General features: G+C 45.6%; 2 protein-coding genes across 2 annotated transcripts in view; one reads left to right on the top strand and one right to left on the bottom strand.

Annotated features, from left to right (window-relative positions):
- The first annotated feature begins 2,228 nt into the window (after positions 1-2,228).
- PSMB4 (proteasome 20S subunit beta 4) lies at positions 2,229-4,456 on the top strand. The gene is made up of 7 exons (XM_004389543.2): positions 2,229-2,387; positions 2,578-2,784; positions 3,032-3,178; positions 3,302-3,383; positions 3,754-3,870; positions 4,073-4,161; positions 4,337-4,456. The coding sequence occupies exons 1-7, from the start codon at positions 2,248-2,250 to the stop codon at positions 4,347-4,349; spliced, it is 795 nt and encodes a 264-aa protein (XP_004389600.1). The 5' UTR covers positions 2,229-2,247; the 3' UTR covers positions 4,350-4,456.
- Positions 4,457-4,644: 188 nt separating this feature from the next.
- The window catches only part of POGZ (pogo transposable element derived with ZNF domain), a 34,208-nt gene continuing 11,551 nt past the window's right edge, over positions 4,645-27,301 (bottom strand). Inside the window, exons 3-18 of the mRNA XM_004389538.2 lie at positions 23,481-23,656; positions 22,433-22,541; positions 20,919-21,209; positions 20,620-20,838; positions 19,658-19,764; positions 18,663-19,000; positions 18,005-18,159; positions 12,176-12,276; positions 11,552-11,698; positions 11,006-11,140; positions 10,721-10,893; positions 10,433-10,573; positions 9,756-9,812; positions 9,449-9,561; positions 9,122-9,146; positions 4,645-9,000 (exon numbers count right to left, since the gene is read on the bottom strand). Coding sequence (XP_004389595.1) covers positions 7,329-9,000; positions 9,122-9,146; positions 9,449-9,561; positions 9,756-9,812; positions 10,433-10,573; positions 10,721-10,893; positions 11,006-11,140; positions 11,552-11,698; positions 12,176-12,276; positions 18,005-18,159; positions 18,663-19,000; positions 19,658-19,764; positions 20,620-20,838; positions 20,919-21,209; positions 22,433-22,541; positions 23,481-23,656 — 3,959 coding nt within the window. The 3' untranslated portion in view covers positions 4,645-7,328. The remainder of the gene's footprint in view (positions 9,001-9,121; positions 9,147-9,448; positions 9,562-9,755; positions 9,813-10,432; positions 10,574-10,720; positions 10,894-11,005; positions 11,141-11,551; positions 11,699-12,175; positions 12,277-18,004; positions 18,160-18,662; positions 19,001-19,657; positions 19,765-20,619; positions 20,839-20,918; positions 21,210-22,432; positions 22,542-23,480; positions 23,657-27,301) is intronic.

Genomic DNA, 27,301 nt, shown 5'->3' with positions numbered 1-27,301 from the left:
GCTTCCAAAAAGTACCAGTCTTGAAAACCCTAGGGAACATAACACATTGGGTTGCCATGAGTCAAAATTGACCTGATGGCAACTGGATGACTGGTTACTAAAGCTGAACATAATTTGTACCCCGTGATCCAGCAATTCTACTACCGGGTATTGAGTCCCTGAGTGGCATATGAGTCTAACGGAAATGTGAAAACCTTTAGCAAAAAATATGCACTATAATATTCATAGTAACACAATTTGTAAAGGTCAAATAATATGAACTACCCAAATGCTCATCAATCATAGAATGGATAAATTATGGTAAATTCACACAATGGAATATTATATACAGCCATGAAAATAAATGAGCCACATCTATAACAGGACGGATGAACCTCACAAACATAATGTTGACAGAAAGAAACCAGACCCAAAACAGTACGTACGACAATAGGTTAGCTTAATTTGTAAAGAGTGTCTGCCTTGAACATTGTGCTCTTTTAGAGAATTATCTATATGGGATCAAATTGACAACAACAACTCAAAAGGCGAGATGAGAAGCTTAGGGGGCAGTCAGTTTATATTAATGGTGGAGGAACAGTTTGGAAAAGGATATCAAGAATAGGTTGTACAACTTGAAGAATGTAATCAACGTCACTGAATTGTACATGTAGAGATTGTTGAATGGGTATATGTCTTGCTGTGCATATTTTCACCAAAAAAAAAAAATTACTAAAAAATAGAATACATACTGTGTGATTCCATTTATATAAAATTCAAAAACAGGGAAAAGCAATCTCCACTGTCAGAAGAAGCCAAAATAGCGGTTACTCTTTTTGGCGGGCGTGTGGAGATGGGGAACAAAACTTCCCTGAATTTCTCAATAGTTATGTAAAAACCCTACCCTCCTGAGACTCTTCACATACCATGAGAATTAGATCTGTTTTCATTTGTCTAGTTAATTGCTGTGATCCAAACAAATAATAAAAATTCTGTCATCTCCCCAATGTGGGCCAAATGGTTACCACCAGGACTGAGTCCCTTGTTTAAGCTCCAAGATGCAGGGGAGACCAGAGTTATCTCACTAGGCATTTAAAATTCTTTAAAAGAGTAACTGGTTTTTCCGATCTCTGGAATCGGTATTGGCCCCACCAAAGTCTTCATTTAGGGACCTAAAAAGGAGTGAGAGAGATCAGCAAGCCACCTCAGGCCACTTCTAAGCTCCTATGATCATATAACTGATTCCTAGGATCACATGATCAGATCAGGACTCTGGTTGCTAGGAAGAACCAGTTGTCCTAGGGATTTTGGAGAAATCCCAGTAAGCCCATTGTCGTGTCCAAGTAACCCTCTGAGTGGCCCAAGAGTCAACCGGAATATGGACTTTTGAGGAGGGGTGGCTATTAATTGGAGGAGAAAATGGAATACGTATTTTTCCAGACCGAAAGGTAACACAAAGAGTGTCAGCTGGAAGCCTCTGAGACAGCAAGCTCCTGACCGTTCCTTTCCCAGGGGATCATCACTTAATAAAATACTTATTTTTTTTTTTTTTCAGTTGAGTAGTTTTTACCATTTCATGCTTTCCCTGGAATTTCGTTTCAGTCCCACAGTTTCCATGGAGTTTTCCTACTGCTTAGAGGTGAGCAAGGACATTGGATAATAAGGAAACGTTCAGAGACTTGTCCAGGGTGCCACAGAGAGCGAGTGCTCGACCCGAGCCACCGTACACCCAGGGTGGACACACCCGTGAGGTTCGTCTTTTATTCTGGATTTGAAGACTCAGTTCTCCCATTACTGGCTGTGTGGTCGGGTAAATTACTAAACCACAAGCCTCGGTTTCTTATTTGTAAAATGGGTCGATTAATGCCTACTGATTAGAGCTGCTCTGAGGAGTTCAAATATAGGAGGTCCTGGGTTCATCGTTATTTTCATGTAGGGCTTTTCTATAATGATCAAAAACGGATCACGAGATTTCTGCCTCTTAGTTCAAGGTCAGCGTTTTGGCCACTCCCCGCACCACCCTCCTCTTGAATCTGCGTGTCAGAACACTCTGATCTAGCCCAAAGCTTAGCACGGACTAGCTCTACCATGTTGGACATTTACAACTCCGCGAAGCAACGTCACTCAGGGAGTGCATATGCTCGGCCGTGACCTCATCAACATGGCGGCTGGAGGTGGCCTGCAGGAAGAAGAGACGTGTGGCACTGGAGAACCATTTCCGCTTCCGTCGGCTCAAGCGCTTTCATTTCCTGTGCTATCGTGACTAAGATGGAAGCGTTCCTGGAGTCGCGGTCGGGACTTTGGGCCGGGGGCCCGGCTCTGGGGCAGTTTTACCGCATCCCGCCCTCTCCCAGTTCCTTCGTGGATGTGGCATCCGCGCCCTACGGGGGTCCGAGTACGCGGACCCAGTAAGTTCTCGGCGCCATGACTCGCGTCGGGGGAGGGACCGTGGGGCCTGGTGCCGCCGGCCGGTTCGGAAAGAGCCGGCGAAGGGGAAGCGAGGACCGGGGCGCGCGAACGGGGGCCCAGCGCGCGGGGTCTGGGGGGCGCAGGCCCCTCCTCCGCGCCGCCCGTCGCCAGCCCTTTCTCACTCTGCAGGAACCCCATGGTGACCGGGACCTCGGTCCTCGGGGTCAAGTTCGAGGGCGGAGTGGTGATTGCAGCCGACATGCTGGGCTCCTACGGGTCCTTGGCTCGTTTCCGCAACATCTCTCGCATTATGCGCGTTAACAACAGCACCATGCTGGGGGCCTCCGGAGACTACGCTGATTTCCAGTATTTGCAGCAGGTTCTCGGCCAGATGGTGTAAGTCATCCGGAGAATAGGCATCCAGGAGGCGAGGGGAATCCAGTTTGTTAATCCCGTTAGAAGGGATGGGCTGCTGGGGAAGAAGGGAGAATTGTCGGAGGTGGAAATGGTGAGTGTTTGCAACGGATAGTGTCCAGCATTAGAGAAAGTAGAAGATGGAGCCGACTGTGGGCATTTCCTTTGGGGGTGGATGGAAATCCAGACTCGTATTGTGTCCCTTTTCTCACAAGCACTTTCTTTTCAGGATTGACGAGGAGCTGTTGGGAGACGGACACAGCTACAGCCCCAAAGCCATTCATTCCTGGCTGACCAGGGCCATGTACAGCCGCCGCTCCAAGATGAATCCCCTCTGGAACACCATGGTCATTGGCGGCTATGCTGATGGAGAGAGGTTGATTGGAGTACACATAACTTGCTTGACTGCCCAGCTAGTGCCTGCGTAGTGTCTTTTACCCCCAAGTGAATCCCACTTGTAACTCAAACCCCCCACCCTTCCACCCTTATGTCCTGTTAGCTTCCTCGGTTATGTGGACATGCTTGGTGTAGCCTACGAAGCGCCTTCGCTGGCCACTGGTTATGGTGCATACTTGGCTCAGGTAAGTAGTCAGGTGGGGGTGAGGGAGGCCAAGGCAGTGGGGGTTACTGTTTGTTCTTCCCTGGAATTCTGACATGAGGAACAGGCTCGCGTCCCTGCTGGTGAGCAGGTGGTTTTCTCTGTGGTCCCGAGGCTGTGTGTTGGCCTTACATTCCAGCGACGAGGGGGCATGTGAACAAGTCACTAGACTTGTATAGCGAGAAGACACCCTAGAACTTCACGGGGGTGATAGCACACACAGGCAGTTATTTTGGTGAGGCAGTAGGTGGACTTTACCGTTTATTCTTTGTACTTTATACTGTGGATTTGAGATAAACCTGTTTTTTCAGCCGGATACATCCCGTGTTCCCCCTTCCCCCTCATCTCTCTAGCCTCTGTTGCGAGAATTTCTGGAGAAGCAGCCCGTGGTGAGCCAGGCGGAGGCCCGAGAGCTAGTGGAACGCTGCATGCGGGTGTTGTACTATCGAGATGCCCGTTCCTATAATCGGGTGAGGAGTCAAGATGCTGGGGGTCTCACTGGCTGGCTCTGATACTTGCAGTTAATTCCTCTGGGTCTCTAGCTTTGAAGAAGAGATTGTCTCATTTCTCTCTTTGTTTTCAGACTGGGGAAGTCCCTCTACTTGAACTTTTTACCAGGCCCTTCCCTCATGTGGGGCGGGCATTTTCATTGAGTTGTCTGCTTGCTTTCAGTTTCAAGTCGCCACTGTAACAGAAAAAGGTGTTGAAATAGAGGGACCACTGTCTGCTGAGACCAACTGGGATATTGCCCACATGATAAGGTAATTGAAAATTACAACAGAAAAAAACAGGTGCTGGAAGAGTTGGGGGGCACCTTGGATTGCAAGAGTTGGGCTTTTCTGGAGGTCTCACCCAGAAGACGTCTCTGGGCAGAAAGGGCTTTGGAGGGTGGTAGAGCTGCTTTTAGGAATTGATTTCCTCTCTCTTCCTTTTCAGTGGCTTTGAGTGAATACAGACACATTATCCAGAAGTGAAGCTGTACCCTTCTTTTAACTTTAAACTTGGCTGGTTCAGAGGTGGACTTTTCTTTTGTAAAATAAATTCTTCCAAACACTTGCAGAGTGGTTTTGTTCTGTCTGACCGGGTCATGGCAAAAATGAAACTGCTGAATATACTGTCCTGTGTTCTCTCCTCTAGTAGAGAGCCAGCCCTTAGGTTCGCTCACAGCAAACGTAAAGTTTTATGCCTGATCGTACTACAGTAGACACAGGTTTGTGTGGAGGCCAGGCTTAATCTTTTGAGTGACAACTGGCTTTTGTGTTTTTAATTTTTTTTTTTTTAATATTTTCCCCCACAGCACTAGATTTAAAAGTTATTTTCTGGTTACTGTTGGCTGCAGATGGGATTTCAGTTAAAGTAGCCATCATTTCCGAGATAGCAATGCAGTGTCTGGTAGAGCTGCTCTTTCTAAGGTTACCCCCACGCTGGAACTGGCAGCCTCAATCCCTCCTCCATCTCATCTCCCCCTTCATACAGGGAATACTGATGTAAACATTTAACCTAAATGTCTATCGTCCAAATCTACTAAATTTCTAGCACTGTCAGAAAACCTCTTACAAGTACCGTAGGTTCACTGACAAGTCTTAGTGTAGTTACCAGAGGTGATCAGTATGGTACCTGGGGCTGAGTCACATCAGTTCCATCTCCATAATGGCGCTGGACTTGAATTTAAAAAATGAAGACCCCAGGTGATTCTGAGGCATTGCATCTCCAAACCTCTGAGCAACGGGTATAGAGGGCAAACCCAAAAACCTACACACAAATTGAGTGGTGAGAGAACTGAGGGAGAAACGGGAATATCCCTCCACTTTATCACCCACGATCACAACAAACTAGGACGTTAAGCAAAGGATAACCTTCAATTTTCAGTTGGAATCTACACATTTAGTCTCAACACAAAGTAGTCAATAAATACTTGGTTTATTGATTAAACTGAATTATTAAAAAAAAAAACAACAAAAAAACTTCCTTCTACTACTAAGCCATGCAGGCAGAGTCCACAAAGGTAACTTCTTGGCCAAAACCCAGCTGATCCACTGTTGGTACTATGGTCTTTAAAAAAACTAAGAAAGTCATAGTGTGCAGAGGCCAGGAACCCAGCTCTGCTAAGGCTGTGGCTGCTGTGGAGACTGCCAGAGGGATTAGGTCCTTATAGATGGAGCTGACCAATCAATAGTTCTTGAACTTTCTCAAAGGCAAAGGGTCGACTTGAAAGTCCATTATTGTGTCAATAAAATGGCATCAGGCAAAAAGCTGGGGACAAAAAGCCCAGATGACCCTCAGTTGAGTTCTCAGATGCCACGGGTTCACAAAGCTGGCCAAGCTATTTCTGGGAGGGCTCACTCCAGTTCACTATATTATAGTGTGCTGGGCGTTAAAAAACAAAAAAGGGAGGAGAAACAGTGGTAACAAATGTCACACCTGTACCACTAGGCCCATCACACCCTGAGCATCTCCCGGTCTGAAAGCCTATTAAACAGGGTCACCTAGAAAAAAGCGTTGGTTATAAATCCATTTCCCTCATTTTATGAACTTCCACGTATGTACATTTGAAAGACGAACCATTTCCACGCCTGTGCGGGTCGCCTCCTGGGCTCACAGGAGGGAAGACTGCTGCAAGCCTCAGGGTGGACGGAGTGGCAGAGCAGTGGCACGGTGGACTTGGTTTTTTGCTCCTTTTCTCGCTGTATTACAGTACATCTCAGTTTATAACCATAAGTACATACAGTTAAAAAAAAAAAACCTCACATGCAAATTGTAGAAAAAATGTTCTTTCCTTGAAGCTGGCAGTGAAAAATAAAGATTCGTGTCTTTCTCTGTGCAGACCCCGGTGTGTTTCTTCATTTCAGATTCTCCTCTAAGCTCTAAGAGAAACGCAGGGAAGCCACAGGGTCAAAGCAGAACTTCACCAACTAGTTTTGTCTTCCTGAAGTTCAACGCTTCTTGCACATTAGCTCCTGGCTGCAGGACAGGTCATCTCTTGAACAGGCACACTGTCCACGGAACAGCAGAAGTTCTACAAAGTAGGATTGTCCCTGGGAGCCTGGAGGATGAAGACGCACAGCTGGGAACGGCTTCCGCCCTGACACTCTGATAGCCAAGGTCCTTCTTTCTGGCTAATGACCAGGGTATGATCCTTTGTCCGGAGCGACGGTGTGCGAACAGGGAAAGGGGTCAGGGGCGCCAAGTGCAAAGAGAATTGTTTTTGTTGTGTTGGAGAGAAGGGGGGCGGGATGAGGAAAGACAAATCTATTCGTCATTCTAGATAATTAAAGGTGGTTTTCATGCAGTTTTAAAGCCACAATTTTTTATCTAGAGTTGCTGTAGAAACCAACATCTCTGGAGAGGGAAGGAAAGAAAAGGAGAAGGAAAAAAGAGTTCAGTGGGATTTTTTTTTTTCCATTTTCATTTTTATATAAAAGTGTTAAGACCACAATGAAAAAAGGTTTTTATCCATATATATAATAAACCAGTTTATGAGCTACACATTTGTCTTTCCCATCTTCAGAAATGTTCTCACACGGACAATGGTTAGATAGCATCATGCCCAAAGACGCTGGCCACACAAAAACAAACAACCTGGAAGTACTATGATACAATTGAGGTAAGAGGGGAAACGCAAACATTTTAACATTCACCCACGAAGGATTTTTTTTTTCTTTTTCTTGATTTTGTCAGAAAAATACCAAACACAGTGATTTTAATTTTTTTTTTAAAAAAAGTCACAAAAACCTGTTTTTAGCAGAAGTGGGCCAGCTCCTCGGCTCAGACGTGATCACGATTGGTTTTTCTAATAATCCACAAATCCACAGGGAAGTGTAAGTCAGCACTGGGGGAGCGGTGGCATATTTAAAAACAGCAATCCAATACCCCACCTGGTACGCCCCTTTCTGCCTAGACCCCTCGGCTCTCCCTCATGGCCTGGTGCTCAGATCTCCGTCAGATCCAGGTCGGCTTCTTCAAAGCCATAGAAAGACTCGGTTTCACTTTCTCCCTCAAAGAGCTGGTGGAGGCTTTCGGGCTCGAACGTCTCTTCCGGAGATGACCGGGGCCGGGGAGTGGATGCAGAGGCCTCCTCAGACTGGTCCCCACTTAGCTTCAGCTGCTCCTCTAGGGAGGCAATGAGCTCCTCCTGCATGTCAGCGTTCCTGGTAGGTGAGTTAAGGTTCCCGTCGGGGCCGGGCAGGACACTAGCCACGAGGAAGGACCGCTGAACTAGCTCCGGACAGTCCCCAATGACGCCCAGCACTTCACCCAGCCAGGCCAGCACCAGCTGAAGGAGGACATCAGAATCACAAGCAGTGTCTGCCATTTCCCGAGCCTGCTCCTTCCATTTTTTGTGCAGGAAGTTCTTGACAGTTCGTTTGATACACACATCCAAGGGCTGGATTTTGGAGCTACAGCCTGCCGGGACCACCGCAGGCAATGTGCTGGAGGCACTCAGCAGAGCCAGCACCTCCTCCGACAAGTGCGTGCGGTGACAGTCCATCACCAGCATGCCTTTGCTGCGCTGGCACGCCGTGTGCTTCTGCCACACGCGGGCAGACCACAGCTCCATGATCTCATCATCGCTGTAGCCGCTCTCCTTGGCCTCCAGCAATATGGAGTCGGGCACGTCAGCAGGCTGATCCATCTGCCCCCGGTAGAAAACCAGGGTGGGCAGGACAGTGCCATCCGCCAGAATGGCCAGCACCACATCGCACCAAGGCTCGCCTGTGCCCACTGTCTGCAGGGCGTTCTCCTTTCGGTCATCACTGCTCAGCACCTCTGTATCCAGGAACAGAGAGATCTCGTCAATAGCCACGATCATAGACAAGGGTAAGTCCTGGTTGTGAATCTGCCGTTGGACAAACTCAATAAAGAGTCCTGCGTTCTCCGCCACATCCTTGGGGAGGGTGTGGGCCACAGCTCGCCGGGCATGGGGAGTCAGGTGGTGGCGCAGCATGAAGCGCACAGCCCACTCGTAGGAGATCTTAAAACCCCCCTCCAAAGATCGTCCTATTTTGGTGGCCTTCTGGAACAAGGTCTCCTCATTCACAGGGAGCTGCTGCTCACGCTGGGTAAGCACCCACTCGGCCAGTTTCTCCTCTGCCTCTAAGCTCAGGTATTTGCCCTCGAGATTCTCCCCCTGGGAGGCCTGGAAACGCCGAAGCCAACGCCGAATACGTCGCTGGGGGTTTCGGAAGTGCTCGGCTGCCTGTTCTGTATTGCAGCACAGGGCGAACAGTACCACTCGGAGCTTCTTCACAGACAGCTGCTCCTTCTTGCCAACTCCACTGCTACTACCCCCACCTGACGCCGGCTCGGCTTCCTGGGTTAGGGGGCTCCCCTCATCCTGATCGTCAACATTCATACCTTCGGCCTCCTCTGCAGGCAAGGGCGGAAGGGCTAAGGGCTGGGGGTGAGTGGGGGTGGGGGGTGGTGTTGCAGTAGAGGCTGGTGACGGGAGTGCCTGGGCCATGGGGGCTGGGAGCGCTTCAGGCTCAGCTGGGTTGGCCTCCGCGGACTTCACAGTGACAGCTTTGCTGGGAGGGAAGGAACGAGGTGGGTACATATTCTTCACGTTCCGGTCATGTACTCGGTCACGGGTCTGGCCGTGCCTAAAAGGGGGTGAGACAGCAAAGGGAGGAGAAGAAAGCTCAATTACACTAGGAAAATAACAACAAAGACCAAACACACTGCAAAACAGAAAGGGAACCACGAAGTGAGAGCTCTTCTTACCTTGAGTGAGATATCCAAGTGAGTCCTACGGAAAATGAGACCAAAACAAAGTTAGCTCAATGAAGAAACAAGAAACAAAGACAGTGTTCTTGGCTTTCAACCAAAAACGCACACCCACTACACAAAAATAATACCCCTCACACTGACCAACCTTCCAGCCTTATACTCTTCAAGTTAGGAGGCTTTCAATCTGGTGCAATATATTCTAAACAGGGAATGGGTTAGGCCAGACAGGGATGCTCCTCCTGACTTATACGTATGACTTGGATCCTGGATCTTTTTTTTCTCCTCTGGTTCCACCAGCTTACCCCCATCTCTCCCACTTACCCCGCGGCAGGATGTTGCTGGATCTGTGAGAGGGGTTGAACACTAAATGCTTGGCCATGGCATCTCCCACAGAGGTAACAAAGGTACACGAAGTGCAGGCCAGCTTGCTTCCACTGAGAGAGAGAGTGAGGACATACGAGAGATCACAGCAGTGACACCAGAGAGAGCTCGGAGCCTCCGTACAGGAGCGCGCCCTCCCTTTCTCCCTTCCCTCAAATCAATTCACATACCCACTCTCCAAAATAATTAAGAGGATTTCATGGAAAAAGTTGAACAATTAAGAGACAACCAATAGGCTTTTCCTCACCTCACAGAATTTTTAAACAAAGCCAAATACTTGGGGCTCTTTCTTGGAACATGATTGCTGAAAACGACAAAGGAGAAGTGTTATCAGTTATCGGGCTCTGCCAGCGAAACTAGGGGTCACCAGCCAATGCCCCCAATAAAAGACGCCTCTCTGCGACCCATCCTAACCCCAGCCCAAGCCAGTTTTCCCAGCACCAAAAACTCGTTGCCGTCGAGTCGATTCTGACTCATAATGACCCTACAGGACAGAGGAGAACTGCCCCACACCGTTTCCAAGGTGGATTCCAACTGCTGACCTTTTGGTCATAACCACTGTGCCACCAGGGCCCCTTCTCCTACCACAGTGCTTCTTAAACTTCAATATGCACACGAATCACCAGGGGATCCATTAAAATGAACACTGACTCTGTAGGCCTGGGCGGGGCCCGAGAGCCTGCATTTCTAACAAGCTCCCGTGTGATGCTGGAACACGGCCGAGTGACAAGGTCCTCCCAAACTAAAGCACAGGCCACTGAAGCCCAATGAACATGGCTGTGGCCTCTCGCGCTGACAGGAGAGACGGACAAACAACTCTGAAAGCTGGAGAAGGAAACCTAACGGGAGCAGGGGAGGGAACAAAATGAGTTCTGGAGACCGGACGTTCCCGGCAGGAACGGTCGCTCTCATCACGTGACCTACTTGATCATGTGGTTGGCGTAGGCCCGAGAGCAGCAGGTGCTGTAGCGGCACAGAGAGCAGTGGACGTAAGTGGGGAAATGGTTAGGGAAATCCGGGATCTCAAAGCTGCACTCCAGACACGTCTGCCGGCCCATGACGCTCCTGTCAAGACGCAAGGGAAACCTCGTTACTGCCCCCCGGGTCCCCAGACGGGAGGGGCTTTAGATCGCTACCAGCCTGCACTGGCTATCAGGATCAATCCTGCCCGTCCAGCCCCCGCCCGCCCAGCATTTAGAAGAAGGCGCTGACATTTTCCGAACGGCTCTCTTTTGGATGTTGCGTTGAACGGGGCGATAAAGGAAGACAGGCAGAGGGTCCGCTGAGGAGGTCAGTGGCGCTGCCTCCTGCAAGGCGCTGGGAGGTGTATCACTGGAAGGTACAGGAACAGCTCGTGGCTGCCCTCGGGAAGCCCGGATTGTCACCTGTGAGCCAAGAGGAAGGGTGGAATGAGACACCGCCCACACTGAACCTCAGAACACTGAACTCTACATTCCTTTCCTACCAGTCTGTAAAGGAGACTGGCAAAGCCTTTACCTTGGTGCCTGGTTTCAGGCCTTCCAGCTGCTTCGGTTTACGGAAGGTTTTATGATGCTGGAGCTTGTGTTCGATCTTGTCCTTGGCAAACAGAAACTGCAGCCGGCATTTGTTGCAGTGATAAACATTTCTCTTCTGAAGGAGAAGGGGAGATGGAATCCTTAAAGGCACCCGACCTCCTCCTTGTACCCTGCACTTCAGTCACACTGAGCTGCTCTCCATCTCCTGACCCTGCGGCACACCCTGTGGAGGGCCTTCGGGGGCACGGCCCAGCTCAGCCGGCTCCTCCTCACTTATCCCTCGGGCCTGGAACACCACCACTTCTCCTGGAAGCCTCGCCAGCCCCCAGGACAGGTACACACTTTCCTAGATGCTCCTGTTTAACACTAATCTCTACCACCTAGCAGAGTGCATGGCTCAACAGAAACCTAATAAACTTTTGCAAACGAATGTGTATTCTCTTCTCTACCAGAATTATTTGCCTAGTTCAGTCCTGGCCCCAGCGTTCATCCAAAAAGAACATGGGTGCTGCGTGGTGGCTGGTACCTGGTGTCGCATGTAATGCTGCTGGAATGCGTTGCCATTTTTGAAGACCTTCAGGCAGTAAGGGCAGAGCAGGTGCCGGGTATCCTCGTGGATCATCCGGAAGTGAACGTCCACCTCAGAGTAGAGCGAGGAGCGGTACTGACACACCTGGGTCACAGAGAGGGAAAACCAGGCGAAGAAGGGGGTGAACACCCGAGGGCTTCCCAAACAAGTGGCAACAAAAACAGAAAAATATGGAAGATGTACAGACATTATTTTTTCTGACTCTGTAACACAGGGCTGTGTTTGTGATCAATCCAGCTGTGACTTAAAATAAAAATGTGGGAGGACAGAAGGTCTGAGTATGGTCCATATGCTACCAGTAAGGAAAGTGAGGTTTTCTCTGTCCACCTCCAGAGGACAAGTTCAGGAGACAGACAATCCCACCCTTCCCCTCAGTACACGCACCTCTTCCCTGGCTGGCTATGTCCTGAAGCCGGAAACTGTTTATTAATTTTTCCGTATCTCTTCAGAGGCCCTAAAGCTGAGTGTATGCAGTAGGCATCGAGCAATGCTGACTAGTGAGTCCTCTGTATTCAACCCGGAAGACAAATGGCTAAAGCTTCCTGCAGAAAGGGGCAATACCTGGCAAACATAAGGCATCTCTCCAGGCTTATGAGTGTCCTTCATATGCTGGAGAAACAGGGGCTCACTCTCAAACGCCCACTCGCAGATCTTGCACTTGGCTGTAAGGAGAAACACAATCAGTAAATACACTGAAAATAAGATCGAAGTCCCGCCGACTCAGTCTTTATTTTCTCTCAGTCCTGGATCTTCACTTCTAGTGATCAGGAAATCATCTCATTCCTTCTGCTGCTTCTTCAAGACGGTTCCATCTGTACATCCTGCTGCTGGTAACTCATCAAAGTCCCACTTCTAGATTCTGAATTACCTACAAGACACTAACAACTGGACATCCTACCATCAACTCTAACTTAACTCTGCACCCTCCGGCTGCCCCACCGTTTCCCTTCTCATCTCCTGAGCTCAAAACCTCGGCACCATCCAACTCCAAATCCTGTGTCCTGTTACCGTATTTTCCAAAACGCCTCAGGACTGTCACTTCTAGACATTCACAGACAAAAACGTGGTAGAAACCCCTATTATTTCCTCCCGAAAATCAGCTGGTTTTCCGTACCTCCAATCTCTCCGATAAACCTGTACAGTATCTACTCTTAACAAGCCATTGTCAGATTCTTTTCAAACACTAATGCATTACTGCATTCCTCTGCTCCAGGACAGACAATAATTATCTCCTATGAATAATTCAACAAATGTACTCAATGAGAACAAATAAGAGTTTTCCCTCAAAGGACCGACAGTCACGAACAGAAGTTCTTGCCTTGTTATTGTTTTTTTTTTTAGTATTAACAAATTCAAGATAATTAAACTTTGAATGTAGCCATTTTGTCAAACTTCTGAGGTTGCAATTCTAAATTCTTGGTTAAAATGTCTAATTGCTCCATATTTTCAGTTATACAGGCAAAACAGTTCTTTGTATTTTTCTTACTTTCACTGGAATTATTTTCATCAAGTGTTTGCAAATATGGAAATTTCCAATTCAAAGCTTTAGGCATTTACTGGACAATGTCTAATCCAAAAAAATAAACGAGTGAAGCTAAAATAATTCCTTAAAGTGTAACAAACAAAACTAGAGGTTCTTAATCGGAGGCCTATGGAATAGGTCTCAGGGAACCCATGCATCCCCAATTATCTGCAAAAGAGTAAAATGTGTATTTTTCGGGTAAGAGGTTCGCAGGTTTTGTGCTTATTCTCTTAGGGGTCTGCAATCCGTTGAGAACCACTGCGAGAGCTGTGTTGTGTGTTATGAAGATGCAGACAAGGATGTACGAAATTCCGCCTAGAGGAATAAGGAAAAGCTGCAGGATGGCGCAGAAGTTAAACTCTGGAAGAGGAGGAAGGGTCTGCCAAGTGAGGGGCCCAGAGAACAGCAGGAGTGAAGACACGGAGCTGCGGGTGTGCGTGCTGTCCCTGGGAGCAGTGACCGACAGCATGACAGTATTTCTCTGGCCCCCTCCTACCTCTTCACTCGCTTATCTCTTTTACTTCCTTTTTTCTTTTCTAGAACATCTTTAAGCGTTTGTGTTTTCTAACGTTCTGCCCAAGTCCTTTTTATTCTATATGTTTTCCCTGGGTAGTCTCATTCAATCTCAAAGGCTTTTCCTAAAATCTACAGGCCAGCTGTAATGTCACAGCTATCACACATCAATAATAACAGTAATAATAGCAACACTTATTAAGCGATTTCTAAATGCCCACGTACCATACCAAGATTTATGTTATCATCCCCTATCAAGAAAACAGTGAGCTAGTGACCCAGTGGATTTAAGAATCCTAGGGGCCTAGGAAGAAAAGGCCTGGCAATCTAACTTCTGAAAAATCAGCCACCGGACACCCTATGGAGAACGGTTCTACGGACACACACGGGGGAACCATGAGTTGGAGTCCGCCCGACAACAGCTGGTTTTTTAAGTAACCTTTGACATCTGTTCACAGAAGCAGCCAGTGTGGATAAAGATTCAAGAGGGAGAATAAACCAATTTTCCATAATGGCTATACCAAACTACTGTTTTCTTAAAAAATCCTAATGTCCCCCCTCCCAGTTCTATCACCCTCGCCTCTACAACACCTACATTTGTCTTGAACACTTTGAAATAGGCAACTTCTGCACGTCAGCTTCCTGTTTTCCAAATTTATGGAAGGATAAACCCTGATTACTTTCGAAGGCTCACCAACCTCACATTCCATGTATGACGAGACTTAGCACTTAGTCTTCCCTCTTGAACCTTTTCTTCCACAACGGCTCTTCCTCGACAATGAATATGGTGAAGCCTGTGAAGCATCTCTTCCTCGATTCTACCTCTCCCTCAGTCTACTGTTCTTTCACCTCTCCACCAGTGTAAGAATTTTTTGAAAGATTAGAAGAGTCATCTGTATCTGTTGCCCTTAACTGGGTGCTAAGAAGGGGCTGGTAATGGTGCCAGGAAGGGCCATACTAAAAAACTTGAAAAAAATGAATTTTAGGATACCCACTATGGAAAAAAGTCTTAATCATTTTTGAGTCCTGGTCCCTTCTGAGACTCCAATGAAAGCTATGCAACCTTTTGCCTGAAAAATACGCGCGCGCGTGCACGCACACACAGACACAGTTTGTGTATGATTTCAAGAGGTTCACAAGAAAGCTAAAGGCTGAGCAGGTTAAGACCTCTGTATGAGACATCAATACAAAGACTAAGAAGGAACATTAAGCAAATATCTGCAAGAACCCTGGAACCCACACAGGCTTCATGAAGTCACGCGCTGCCATTAAGCAAGTGTGAAGAAAAATGCAGGGCTATTAACATTACACTGTTACCATAATTAAATATAATGATTCAGTCATGTTCTGGGAAAAACTCAGGACATGTGAAAACGCCTAGGTATTAGATGATAGTAAGGATTCGTGGTTCATTCTGTCAAATGTATTCTGGGTATATACAGGAAAAAGTCCTTATGATTTAGAGATATATACTTATGTAGGGGGGAAGTGGTCGTGATGTCTGCAATTTAACTGAAAAGCAATTCAGAAAATAAAGGAAAAAAATGTGTTAAATCTGGATGATGGGTGTATTTGGGGGCAGGGAGTGGTCATCATACTGTTATCTCTGCTATTCTCTTAGTGTTTGAAATTTTTCAAAATTAAAAAGCAATGAGTCCCAAAATATTAGCATTAAAAAATAAGCTACTTTCACGCAGAGTTTGTCATGGGTTCAAAAAAGGTCACACACACACAAAAAATTCAAGGATGTAACTGATACAAACCAAAGAAAGATATTTACCTGTTTGAGTCAACAATGATTGATCAATGTAAATTTTACATTATGAGATACTAAAAAATGGTAAGTCAGGGGTAACAGAATGGGAAGCCAATACAAGCAGATGAGTGAGGTTCCGCAGTGTGTTTCTCCTGCATGAGGAGAAGTTACCTTCCCGACACAGATCCCAGATACAAATGGAATGACAGCCTCCCGCAAGCTCCCATGCAAAGCCAGTCAGGCGCCCTCAATGCGAGGTGCAGACGCGTTAGTCTAGCTTCTCACGATGGTGCGGTTTTGGGTCCTAACCTAGACCAAGCAGGCTGCTCTGCCACTACACGGCAGCATCACGACAGTTAATTCTAGCAGGGATCTTACTCCCAAGTGACTAGTCCGAGGCTGCATTATCCAAGGGGGTAGCCACCAGCCGCGTGGTTCCTGAACAACTGAGAAGTGCTGTAAGTGTCACATACACACCAGATTTTTTAAAATGTCCTATTTTTTAAATAAAGCAAACAAAAAACTCAATAATTTCATATTCTGGTTACATGTTGAAATGATTATATTTTGGATATACTGAGTTCTATTAAAATTAATTTCACCTGTTTCTTTTTACTATACTTAAAATGGCTACTAAAAAAATTTTCATTACATTTCTATTCACCACCGCTGGCCTAAGCCTCCATGGATTCCATTCCCCTCGCCAATAACTAGTTTAGGAGTGAGCTTATGACCCACTCTGGCCAAGGAGATACAAGGGAAAACTTCTCTCACCAGTGAGAAACAGATTCAGGGAAGACCCAGGAAGACACCGTCTCTTCTTCCTCTGGACAATTTTGTGTCTGCCTGTAATGCCTGAGACTAACGCAGCTACCTTTCCAGAGATGAAAAGAATTGCAGAGAAGCTGAGCAGGGCACTCATGTTCTGGGTCTGAAGCCTACTCCACCTGTAGACCTCTAAATGATAACAGATGTCCTTAATGTTTAACTCATTTTTAGTCAAGGTTTTTAATCTGCAGGCAAAGCATACAGCTAACATGCTTATTTCTGCCCTTATGCTGCTGTTCATGCTGTTTTCCACCAGCTAAAAGCCTTTACTACCTTCCATCCACCCAAATCCTTCCAGCAGTCAATGACCCAGTGTAAGTCTCCTCTCCGTGAAGCCTGGCTGCCGGGATCCCCCTTCTCTAAACGATCTCCCCTATCGCTGGTGTCTCAAACGCACATGTTTCTAAGAGACTGTCTTGTTCTCGCATCTTCCTTTATTTACATAATTTCTGTCTCCTCGACGAAACTGAAGACCCTTTCTTATGGGACAATCCAACTGGCACCAATACAGTTCTTCAAGCTTAGGTGCCATCAACCAGTATGGTGAGTAGTGTCTGGGTCTTAAAACCCTACAAGCAGCCATCTGAGCTACAATTATTGGTCTCTATTTGTCCAGAACAGAAGAGAAAGAAGGAAACCCACAAACGGGAGAAGGAACTGAACTACAGGACTAACTGTCTTCATGAACCACTGCCTCCTCGACCCGGAGACAGAAGAACTAGACGGTGCCTGGTCACACTACTGAACACTCTGATCAGGGCACAACAGATGGACACGGACAGAAAGGGAGGAAAACGTGGAACAGATCTTCAAATTCTTAACGAATCCAGACTTACTGGTTCTACTGAGGCTGGAGGAGTCCCCAGGACTATTTATTACCTTGAGTTAATCTTCAAACCTTGAATCAAAACTACCCCAGGAAGTCACCTTCAAACGAGTAACAGTTTAGCTCCGAAAGTAAAGATGATCACCCTTCAGTACTGCGTTCTTTTTTTAAAAAAATTATCTACATGAGACCAAATGGACAATAGCTATTTTAAAGTACAGATGAGAAGGCTGGAGGGCAGGGAGTGTAGGTCAATGGGAGTGAACTAACTAGAAGAGAAGTAACGAGAATATTGACACAATGTGAAGAACGTAACCAATGTCACTGATCACTGTATCTAGAAACTGCTGAACGGCAGTGGGTTTTGTTGCGTATATTTTCAAAAAAGAAAAAAACATACTGGAGACCTCTTCGAGGATTTAGAAATATTCTAGAAAACTGAGCTCAGACTCTCATTTTTATCACCTCACTAGAGTTGATCACTCTTTTCCAAATGACTCAATTTTTCTGAGCTTGTGTTCCCTCACCTGCAAACACACGAAGTCACATTTCATTGAAATTATGTCCAAAGCACTTTCTTAGTGACAAAGTATTTTATAATAGCATTATCTTTATCCTACAAAAAGCCTATCAGAATACTAACGAAAGTGGAGATCCAAATACAGACGCCTGCTTCTACAAAAGGGTCTCGGTGATAAATCCATTACAGCTGTCTCTCGACAGCGGTCTTAAACCCAAGTCCCTAATATTAAATCCAGGATCAATCCATGCTTGAACAGAACAGACGCCAGGCTTGGAAGAAACCAGGGGAAGTGAAGTAAAGAATTAGCTACAAAGATGAAAAGTACTACAATGTTACCCAATATAAATAAATTTAACAGGTGCTGGGTTCCCACTAGGACCAGTCCGTGAGTGAAAAGCGAGTGTAAGAGTTTCCAAACTTACTAGTCGATTCGTAGGGACTGTGAACATTTTCCAGGTGGCACTGGAGCTGGAACGGTGTGGAGAACTGGCGGTAACAGTGCTGGCAGATAGTATGACCATCCACCTCGCCATTCTGCTGATCGAGTTCTACATGGTGTTTCATATGGTTCATGAATCTGTGGTGCAGCACAAAGAACAACAGAGGGATCACGTTAAAATCAGCAGTCTGTAGGAAACACAACAGGAGAATCACACAACAGAGTCCCTGCCCTTCCCCCCTCCCAGCGCCAGCTATTTCTTCTGTTTGGGACAGTCCTTTTCTGAGGCCAGAAAAATTATGGGTTCTTGAAACTAGTAAGAATTCTGTGACTGGAGAACTGATAAGCAGACTGCCAGGTCTTTCTCCCGTGGAGCTACTGGGTGGGTTTGAATCACCCACCTTTTGGTTAGCAGCCCAGCGCGTAACCGTATGCGCCACCAGGGCTCCTCAGCCCAAGTTACCTTTCGTGTATTACCACCGTACCTCCTGTTCTATAGTACTAGTTACTGATTTAATGATGTCCTCACCAAGACTGGACAAGCATTCAGACCATTCTCCCAAGAGAAAGACTTAAATCTGTAAGGAAGTTCAGCCTTCTCTTGTCCAAGGTAACAGCCTCAAAGGCTCTGTAACACTTACCGAATGTTGTTTTTTAGCCTTTTGGTACAGTGGGGGCATCGGAACGACGTGGCGACCTTAGGGAAATTTGTGAGCTGGGCTACTTTGCCTCCGTCGCGCCCATAGTAGAAGTCATCCACGAGCATGATGAGCTTGGTCTGGACCGCATCGCCCACGTTTTCATGCGGCTCCGGCACCTTGGCAGGTGGAGACAGGGCAGGAATGGGCGTAGAAGAGGGTGTAGAGGCCCCAGGAGCTGTTTTCTCAGGGGAAGGGGGCTTTGCTGTGGATGGGACGCTGGGCTCTGAATCCAAAGACTTCCCTTTTTTCAAGTATTCGACCATTTCTGGGCAACAGTACTATAACGAAACAGAATACTGGCTCACTTTGGTTATCCCGGGAGCTAGATTCTGCTAACCTCCCAGCTTCACTAATCTCCCTCGGCACAGTCTGGTTTCAGGTATTCCTATCCAGTTTCCCACAGCGTATCCACGTTTCCCTCCTTTTCTAACAAACACCTTACCTTGGACTTCTTCCTCCTGCCTTAGATTCCCTTAGCCCCTCGCTAACATAATCTGGCTCTGAGCTTCCTGGCAAGAATAATACGCCATCCCTGCATCTGGGCTAATACCAAAAAATAAAAAAGCTAGGGAATAGGAACTGGGCTACAGCTCCTGATCTATTCAGCCACAGGATAAACAGAAAATGAGCTGCAGCCAACTTGGTTGAGTTCTTATTCTCTAGCACACCTGACACCTGTCTTCCTGTGCAGTTTCAAAATCGACCACAGCTAAGGAAGGAAGGCCATACATGTTCTAATCTTAGGGTCTTTTAAACGCGTTCCATCGCATCCCAAACGGCATAACTCTCCTCTAACAGGCCAAAACAGGCGTGACCCTCTAAAAAGCTTGCTTCCAAGTCACTTCAGAGCCTCTGCCTCACAAGCTCCCCACGCTAAGGAGGGACACGGCAGTAGTCACTTAAGCTGGAGCCTCAGCTCGGGTGGCATCACTTACACACATGTGACCTCGCAAAGCTTCAGTAATACGGAACTGAGCGTTACACCGTGGACAGGTTTTCCGCCCACCGTCCTGGAGATCAAACACTGGGATGGGAGAAGTCACTGAAAGAAGCGAGAAGCATCGGTGAGGCTGATAAGACAGCAGTGGAAAAGGTTTCTGCCCTTCTGCAGAAAGGCCACCCCCTCCCGAGACGTGTGCCACGGGGAAAGCAGGCACGAGGTCACTGTTATGAGACACACTCCTTTTCCTGTTTTTTAACTGGAGGCCAGGGGTGGGCAAGCCACGGCCTGCAGGCCAAATCCACCCAGCCACCTGCTTCTGGATGGCCCACAAGCTAACGATGGTTTTTACATTTCTAGACAACTGAAATAAAATCAAAAGAGGAAAATTTTGTGTCACACGAAAATTACAGAAATTAAAATTTCAGAGCCCATAAATACAGTTTCTGGGGAGGCCAGCCACGTTCACTCATTTACGTTTCGTCTACAGCCACTTTCCCACCATAATGGCAAAAATGAGCAGGGGCAACAGAGACCATATGGTGAACAAAGCCTGAAATACTTACAAGCGGGCGTTCTACCAAAAAGTTTGTCAACCCCTGCTCTAGGCCACTGAAAACCCTCATGCTTGTATTTTTCTTCACCTGAAAACCTCTTTATCAAATCCCAACTTTAAAATCTTGTTCAAAAAACCACCTCTTCCATGAAGCTATCTTTGATTATCCCACCCCTCTGATCACACTAATCCCCAAAGCATAATTCCACACAGAATTCCTTGTAGCCGATTCACTTACACTTTTCACAGAGAGTTATCCCCTCTACTTCTAAAATCTTCTGTAGAAAGACTGTAGCAACTACATCCTATTTCCTTTCTGTCCTTCAGAGTACAAAGCTCTAATACAACAAACACTTTATTAACACTTTTGAACGACTGCCTGCTGAGGGCCTCCCAGGTACCTTTCACTGAAGACTCAGGTCCGCTGGTTCTCTGAGAGCCATGAGCTGGGCTGCTGTTGGACACGACCATCGGCCCAGGACTCTGGCCCAGGGAAGGGATGGTGTTAAGGGTATTCACCAGTTTGGCTACTTCACTGCTATTTTCACCTGTAACTCCAGGTCGCTTCACAGTGACAAAGCTGGCGATGCTCACTGCAGGTGGAGAGGGGAAGGAGGGAGCTATGTGGGCCAAGTGAGAACCATCTGTTCTCCACCCACCACCCACCCCGGCTCGGCCATCTCCTCCTCCCAACCCTCACCTAGCTTCGGATTCGGGGTCTGGCTGGACTGGCCTGGAGACTGCACAGCTAGCTGGCCCAGTGAGGTGGGCTGGGTGGCAGTGGGAGTGGTGGAGGTGCTGGGAGTGGACTTGGTCTGCTGGGACTGGGACTGTGGGACGGTGCTTCGAATGGTGAGCGTGGCCGGGATGACGGTGGTGAAGGTGTTGGTGGTCGGCCGCACGGGCATCGTGGAGCCTGGTCTCACTGGGGCCATCTGGGAGAACACCTGCGGGACTCCAACCGTCGGCTTAACAAACTGGGTGCCTGGGGCTTCAAAAGACAGACACAGACAAGTACCACATCTTGGTCAATGAGCTCCCCTAGAATACAGACTCCCTGGCTTTACTGGAAGTAGCAGGATAGGAAACGATTCCTTCTCCAAACTGGCAATCAGCAGGGATTACCAACAGTAGTATAGATTCTAAAGTCTAAGAAAGCAACAGGCGTCCAAGCAGGTAAAATAAATGAACACAAAACAGCCTAGGAGACCAGCTCTAAGAAGGTTAAACTGAAGCAGATTCCCATCAATTCCTCCGAAAACACCTTACCACACTGCCTTTTCTATTGCAACAACAACAGTCAGAAATAGCTTGATCTTGGTGTTAGAAGACAAAGGGTGGGTACAGAATGGGAGGCAGTATGGATGTTTATCAGCCCAAGGGCAGACTTGGTCCTGATAAAAGGAACCCTTCTTTCTCAGTGGACTAAGGCAGTCTTCCATCCTCTCGTATAAACTCCAACAGAAGACTGACTATGTCACTCTGCTAGGATGTCCCAAAGCAGTGTGTCTCCTGGCTCAGCTGCAGACAATTCCACTGAGAAATATTTCAGAAATACCAGAACTTGAGAGGGTAAGTGGATCAGACTGAAGGCCAAAAAAGCTCTGTAAGCCCTGAGAACAAAAACAAGAAACTTCGGAAGACAAGCTACAGAGGCATCCTTACAAACAACTACATTTAGATACCCTTTGTGGGGCCTGAATTGTAGTAAATTCACAGATACAAAATAAAGAACCCAGAAAAAGTTATAAGATTTTTAAAAATTATCTTTCAATTTCGTTTCTTAAAAAAAAAGAAAAAATACTATTTAGTCTTTGGCAATACTTATCCACAAAGGATATGTCATTTGTTTAATTTATACCCAAAATTTATGCTACAAAAACAGTTTATAATCCCATCATGTAAGTGAGTCAACTTACAAGGAATATGGAATTTGGGCGTTTACAATAATATTCCTTCAGGAAAACAAACTTCATAGCTGGCTGAAACACCAGATTCAGAAGAAATGACTCCATAAACCCGGACTCGTTATCTAAGGACAGGTGACGTAAAGCTAAAAAGAATAATTAATAAAACCACAATCCTGGCCAAAGGTTAAAAAGATTTTTATATTTTCTTTAAGTAGATTTTTAAAAAGACCTAGAGTATTCTGAAATGACAAAAACAAATCTTCTGGACGCCACTTCATTCCAATGGCTAGGTATGTCTCCTTACCTGGGACTAGAGTAATGGGTCTAACCGTTTGGCCTTGCTGCACGTTCAGTACAATCCCAACCTGATTCATTGCATTCTGTACAGGCCGGACATTCCTTACAGGAAATCCCTGCATTAAAAAGCAAAACCATCTTTAACATGGAAACCAACCAACACTAGCAGAGACTGCAATGTGACCTATACCCCAAAAACATCCCCACTCTTATTTAACGGTCCTCTCTCCAGAATTAGAACTTTTAAATGACTGAGATGGAGAAATTTAAGAAAATTTTGGTATTTTTAGTGACAAATTAAACTGGAGAGCAAGCTTTGGCATGTATGGGCAAAAACGAAACCCTAATTCTTGTTGTACACGAACCTCGGTTTAAAAAGCATAGAAGCCAATAAAAAAAGACACTGACCATATTCACTGGAGTGACTCAACATATAAACAGTGCTGAGAAATTGTTTCCAAAATCCACTTCAAAGACCATAAAAAACTGTTTCCAAAATCCACTTCAAAGACCATGAACTTCTGGCAAATTTATAACAGAACAGGTTGTAGCTCATGAAGCCACAAGCAAAGAGAAGCATTTGCCCTGACATTCCACATTCAGAATTAGGCTTTCACCTTCAATTTACCACACTAATATCAAAGAAAACACCTTCCTTCTCTTCCAGAGACCTCCACACACTTCATCAATTTCACACCTATATCTCCAAGTCAACTAACTCGCCCTATGTTAAGAAAAACAGCTCTAGCAAAGGGTTGTGAAGGTTTCCTAATCCAAGCTTTCCCACTAATTTGTGCCCAGACCTCAATCAAATCACTCAACAGCCCTCCTGAGGGGTATGAAGAGGAATACTCAGTCATGATGCTATGTTGGGCTTTCTACAAACATCAGCATCAAGTTACAAAACAGCAAACAAGAAAGCCAGGTCAAAAGACAGGATTTAGAACCATTTCTAATGATGCCAAGAGCCCTGTCTGAATCATCCCCTTCGAAGGTTCACAGTCTTTTCCTCCTTCTCTACCAAATCCAGAATTCCCCTCAGAGTCCTAACTCACCTGTGTAGTGATGAATATTGGTTGTGAGGCCACAGAGGAACTAGTCACATGATTGGCATTCTGCATGACCTGGACAGGTCTCAATACTGGTTGGGTAACCATTGTGCCCAGACCTGGGGCTGGATTCTGGGTCAGGATGAGCGGCTGTCCACCTTGCTGGACCAAAGGATTGCCAGCTAAAGAATAAACGGAAGAAGAAAATAAAAAGGAATGTAAGAGAAAACAAACTCGTATTTTGTAAGAAACATTACAGTCTTAGAAAAGAATGGGTATCCCAGATACCAAAATATCCAAGACCGTCACTCACCCTAGGTTTAATGTCATCAAAGTCACCAAAATTTAAGCTTCACCCATGTCTACAACTCACATAAAAACCTCTCACCCATGTCTTAAACAGGGATGAAAGATACATGCAAACTTCCGTGTGGCTATCCCCCAGACTCTGATGATGTAAGTGACCACAAGTGATTCCCATACCAAGTCAGCAGATCAAAAGAACACACAAGTCCTTTTTCCATTTTAACTAGGTAAAATCTGTTCTATCAGATCTAATTTGTTGCTAGCTAAACCACCTTAATTTTTTTTTAAAGTGAATATTCATCAACAAACATTAATTCAGCAAGCACATAGAATCTAAAGAAAGGCACCTCTTCTCAGTGAGTCAAATCTGGGAAATACAACCAATTCTCTGAGCAACCACTGTCTTTTCACAGGTATGGGAATACAGAGACTGAGAGGCTACCTCCTCTGTCACCAGGGCTGATAAAGAGAAGACCTGGTCAAAAACTAACCCGTATCAGGTGAGGATGATGTGACTGCTGAAGATAAGGATTCATTCATGAATAAATATTAATCAACGAGGCTGTTAATAAAATAGTATAAATTCTTCTCGTTTGTGAGTAAAAAGTCATTCTATGAATGTTTTTCAGTCCTTTACTTCATTACATTTCGTTAAAAAAATTATTAGTACCAAGTTCCTTCATTTACAAAGAATACTCTAAACCAGAGAGAAAATTTCAGAGAGGCAATATACCTCCACTTTTTACCCCAGATCACCCCACTGGGATGTGTCCCTCGGAACTGTACGCTCTACTGGACAGATGGAGGCACACTGCAGTCAGCTACAAAGCTAGACTACCAGAGTGAGGGTACACCTGGGTACGGAGGAGCCAGCAGTGCTGCATGCCACATTCTCCCGGAAACTGGAGCTCAGAAGAGGGCTAGACCCTCAGTTACTGGGCCAGCCAACCAGTGACTATAGAGGTTGACAGGTAAACAAGACAAAAAATTCCAACAAGTTCTACATTAATTATATAGGCGATTTATTGACTATATATATATTTTAATTTTTAAATGTTTTATTATACAGAAGTTCAAACATACATAAAAATGGAATACTATAATGAACCCTCATGTACCCATCACCCAGCTTCAATAATTACCAACTTATGGCCAATCTTGTTTCCTCTATACCTCCTACTCACTTATACCCTCTCATATTATTTCAAAACAATTTCATCTGTAAATATTTCAATATGTATCTATAAAAGATAAGGACAACAAAATACCCAAAATCACAACACCATTATCACACCTAAAAAAATATAACAGTTCTTTAATATCAAATACGCAGTGAGAACTCAAATTTACAACTATTATTTTTTTTAAAAGACTTGGTGATTTCTGCATTCTTATTAAATCTTTCCTCAAAGAAATTCTGACAATTCAAAAGGTCTTACAAGGTTCTATTTCCAGAAGATGAAAGAGGCAATCAGCATTTTAAAAGCCTCTAGAAGAATTATTCAGCCAATCTTCTGTCTCTAGGTTTGCTCTCAAATGATCTACTAGGTACCTCCAGTTATAAACTGGTTAAATAAGGGAAGGAGATTTAGCAGCTTCTCTCACAACATGTTCGGTTCGTTTTACAAATATAAAGGTTTTAATTTTTCCACATTCTTTTAAGTTTACTTATAAAAAACGGTTGCCTTGAAGGTGATTCTGACTCATGGTAACCCGATGTGTGTCAGGGAGGGCAGAACTGTGCTCCACAGGGTGTTCAATAGCTGTGATCTTTCAGAAGGAGATCATCAGACTTTTATTCCGAGGTGCCTCTTACATACCCTTCAAACCGAGGGATAAACGGGCTAAATCCAATAGGAGTGGGAAATCATAATCAGTGATATAGTAAGAAACTGATAACATTAAATTCACACTGTCCACAGCTCAGAATTGAACACATGGTTTATTTCATTTCATGACATTTCTTTCCAGTGTAAATATGGAGCAGCCAGACTACAGGAATAATCTCTAAATGCTGAGTAGTGGATTCTGAAGAAGATAAAAAAGAACAGTAAAAACGTTCCACAATTTTATTCCTGATACTTTCTTTAAAAAACAAACAACAAAAACAGCTTTACTAATATATAACTGATACAGCACACAATCTACCCATTTGAGGAGTACAGTCCAGTGGTTTCCGGTATATTCATAGGGCTCTGCAATCATCACCACTATCTCATACCACAACATTTTCATCACCCCAAAAAGCAACCCGCACCCATTAATACTCCCCTCCCCGTTCTCCTCTCCCTACAGCCCCTGGCAATCACTACCCTAACTTCTGTTTCTGGATCTGCCTAGTCTGGACATTTCGTACAAAGGGACTCATGCAGTACTGGGGCCTTCTGTACCTGGCTTTTTCACTAACCATGACTTTTTTAAGTTTGATCCATGCAGCATGTCTTGGTACTTCATTCCTTTTTTTTTTTTTTAATTGTGGTAAAAACATACATGTAACGAAACGTGCCACATCAACAACGTTCACACGTACAATTCAGTGTCATTGATTCTGTTCGTGTTGCGCAGGCATTACCACTATCCTTTTCCGAATTATTCCACGACCATAACAGAAGGTCAGAGCCCCCTTAGCAACGCCTTTCCCTCTCCCCTCCCTCCCAGCCCTGGTGACTACTAATGAATCTGGTCACTATACATTGGCCTGTTTCGTACGAGCGCGACCCCACAGTATCTGTCCTTTTGGGACTGATCCCACTCAGCATCGTGTGTTCAAGGTTGGTCCATGTTGTGGTGGGTATCAGGACTCCACCTCTCTTTACGGCTGAGTCGTTTCCATTGTATGGACGGACCACACTGTTTATCCATTCATTCGCTGACGGACATTGTGGCTGTTCCCGCTTTTAGGCTATCGTGAACAGTGCTGCAGTGAACACTGGTGTACAGGTTTCTGTTGGTGTTCCTGCTTTCCATTCTCTGAGTGTATACCTAGCACCGGGACTGCTGGTTCCGATGGCAGTTCTATGCTGAACTTTCTGAGGAACCACCAAACCGTTTTCCACAGCGGCTGTACCATTTTGCATTCCCATCAGCAATGGAGAAGGGTTCCAAGTTCTCCACATCCTTGCCAACACACTGTATTTTCTGAGTTTTTTGGTCATAGCCATCCTAGTGGGTGTGAAGTGGTATCTCACTGCAGCTTTGATTTGCATCCCTTACTAACAACCAGGAAAGGATTCTGTATTTTTACCAACTGTTACCCTCCATGGAATAACACAGGACAAAATTCCCGTTTCCCCCCCGCTCCCATTCATTTTCTTTTAATTATCTTCATCTTAATTATATTTTAACTTTCGATCCATATAAAATGTTACATAGTCTCTATTAGCCTGAATAGAGGAAGGAGGAGAGTCAGAAATAGGAGGATTGACAGGAATCACAACAGAGGGTCCCGGACAGAGGTGGAGGAAAATGTAGAACAAAATTCTAACTCACAAAAAAAGACCAGACTTACTGGCCTGATAGAG

The sequence above is a fragment of the Trichechus manatus genome, unplaced genomic scaffold, assembly GCF_000243295.1.
Source record: "Trichechus manatus latirostris isolate Lorelei unplaced genomic scaffold, TriManLat1.0 scaffold00250, whole genome shotgun sequence".
Lineage (NCBI taxonomy): Eukaryota > Metazoa > Chordata > Mammalia > Sirenia > Trichechidae > Trichechus > Trichechus manatus.
Note: the sequence above shows the minus strand (reverse complement) of the source record. Positions and strands in the feature narration are given on the sequence as shown.

Coding starts and splice junctions, on each gene's coding strand:
- PSMB4 (XM_004389543.2), top strand. CDS start 2,248: ATGGAAGCGTTCCTGGAGTCGCGGTCGGGACTTTGGGCCGGGGGCCCG. Junction 3,179..3,301: donor GGCTATGCTGATGGAGAGAG/GTTGATTGGAGT, acceptor ATGTCCTGTTAG/CTTCCTCGGTTATGTGGACA. Junction 3,871..4,072: donor ATGCCCGTTCCTATAATCGG/GTGAGGAGTCAA, acceptor GCTTGCTTTCAG/TTTCAAGTCGCCACTGTAAC.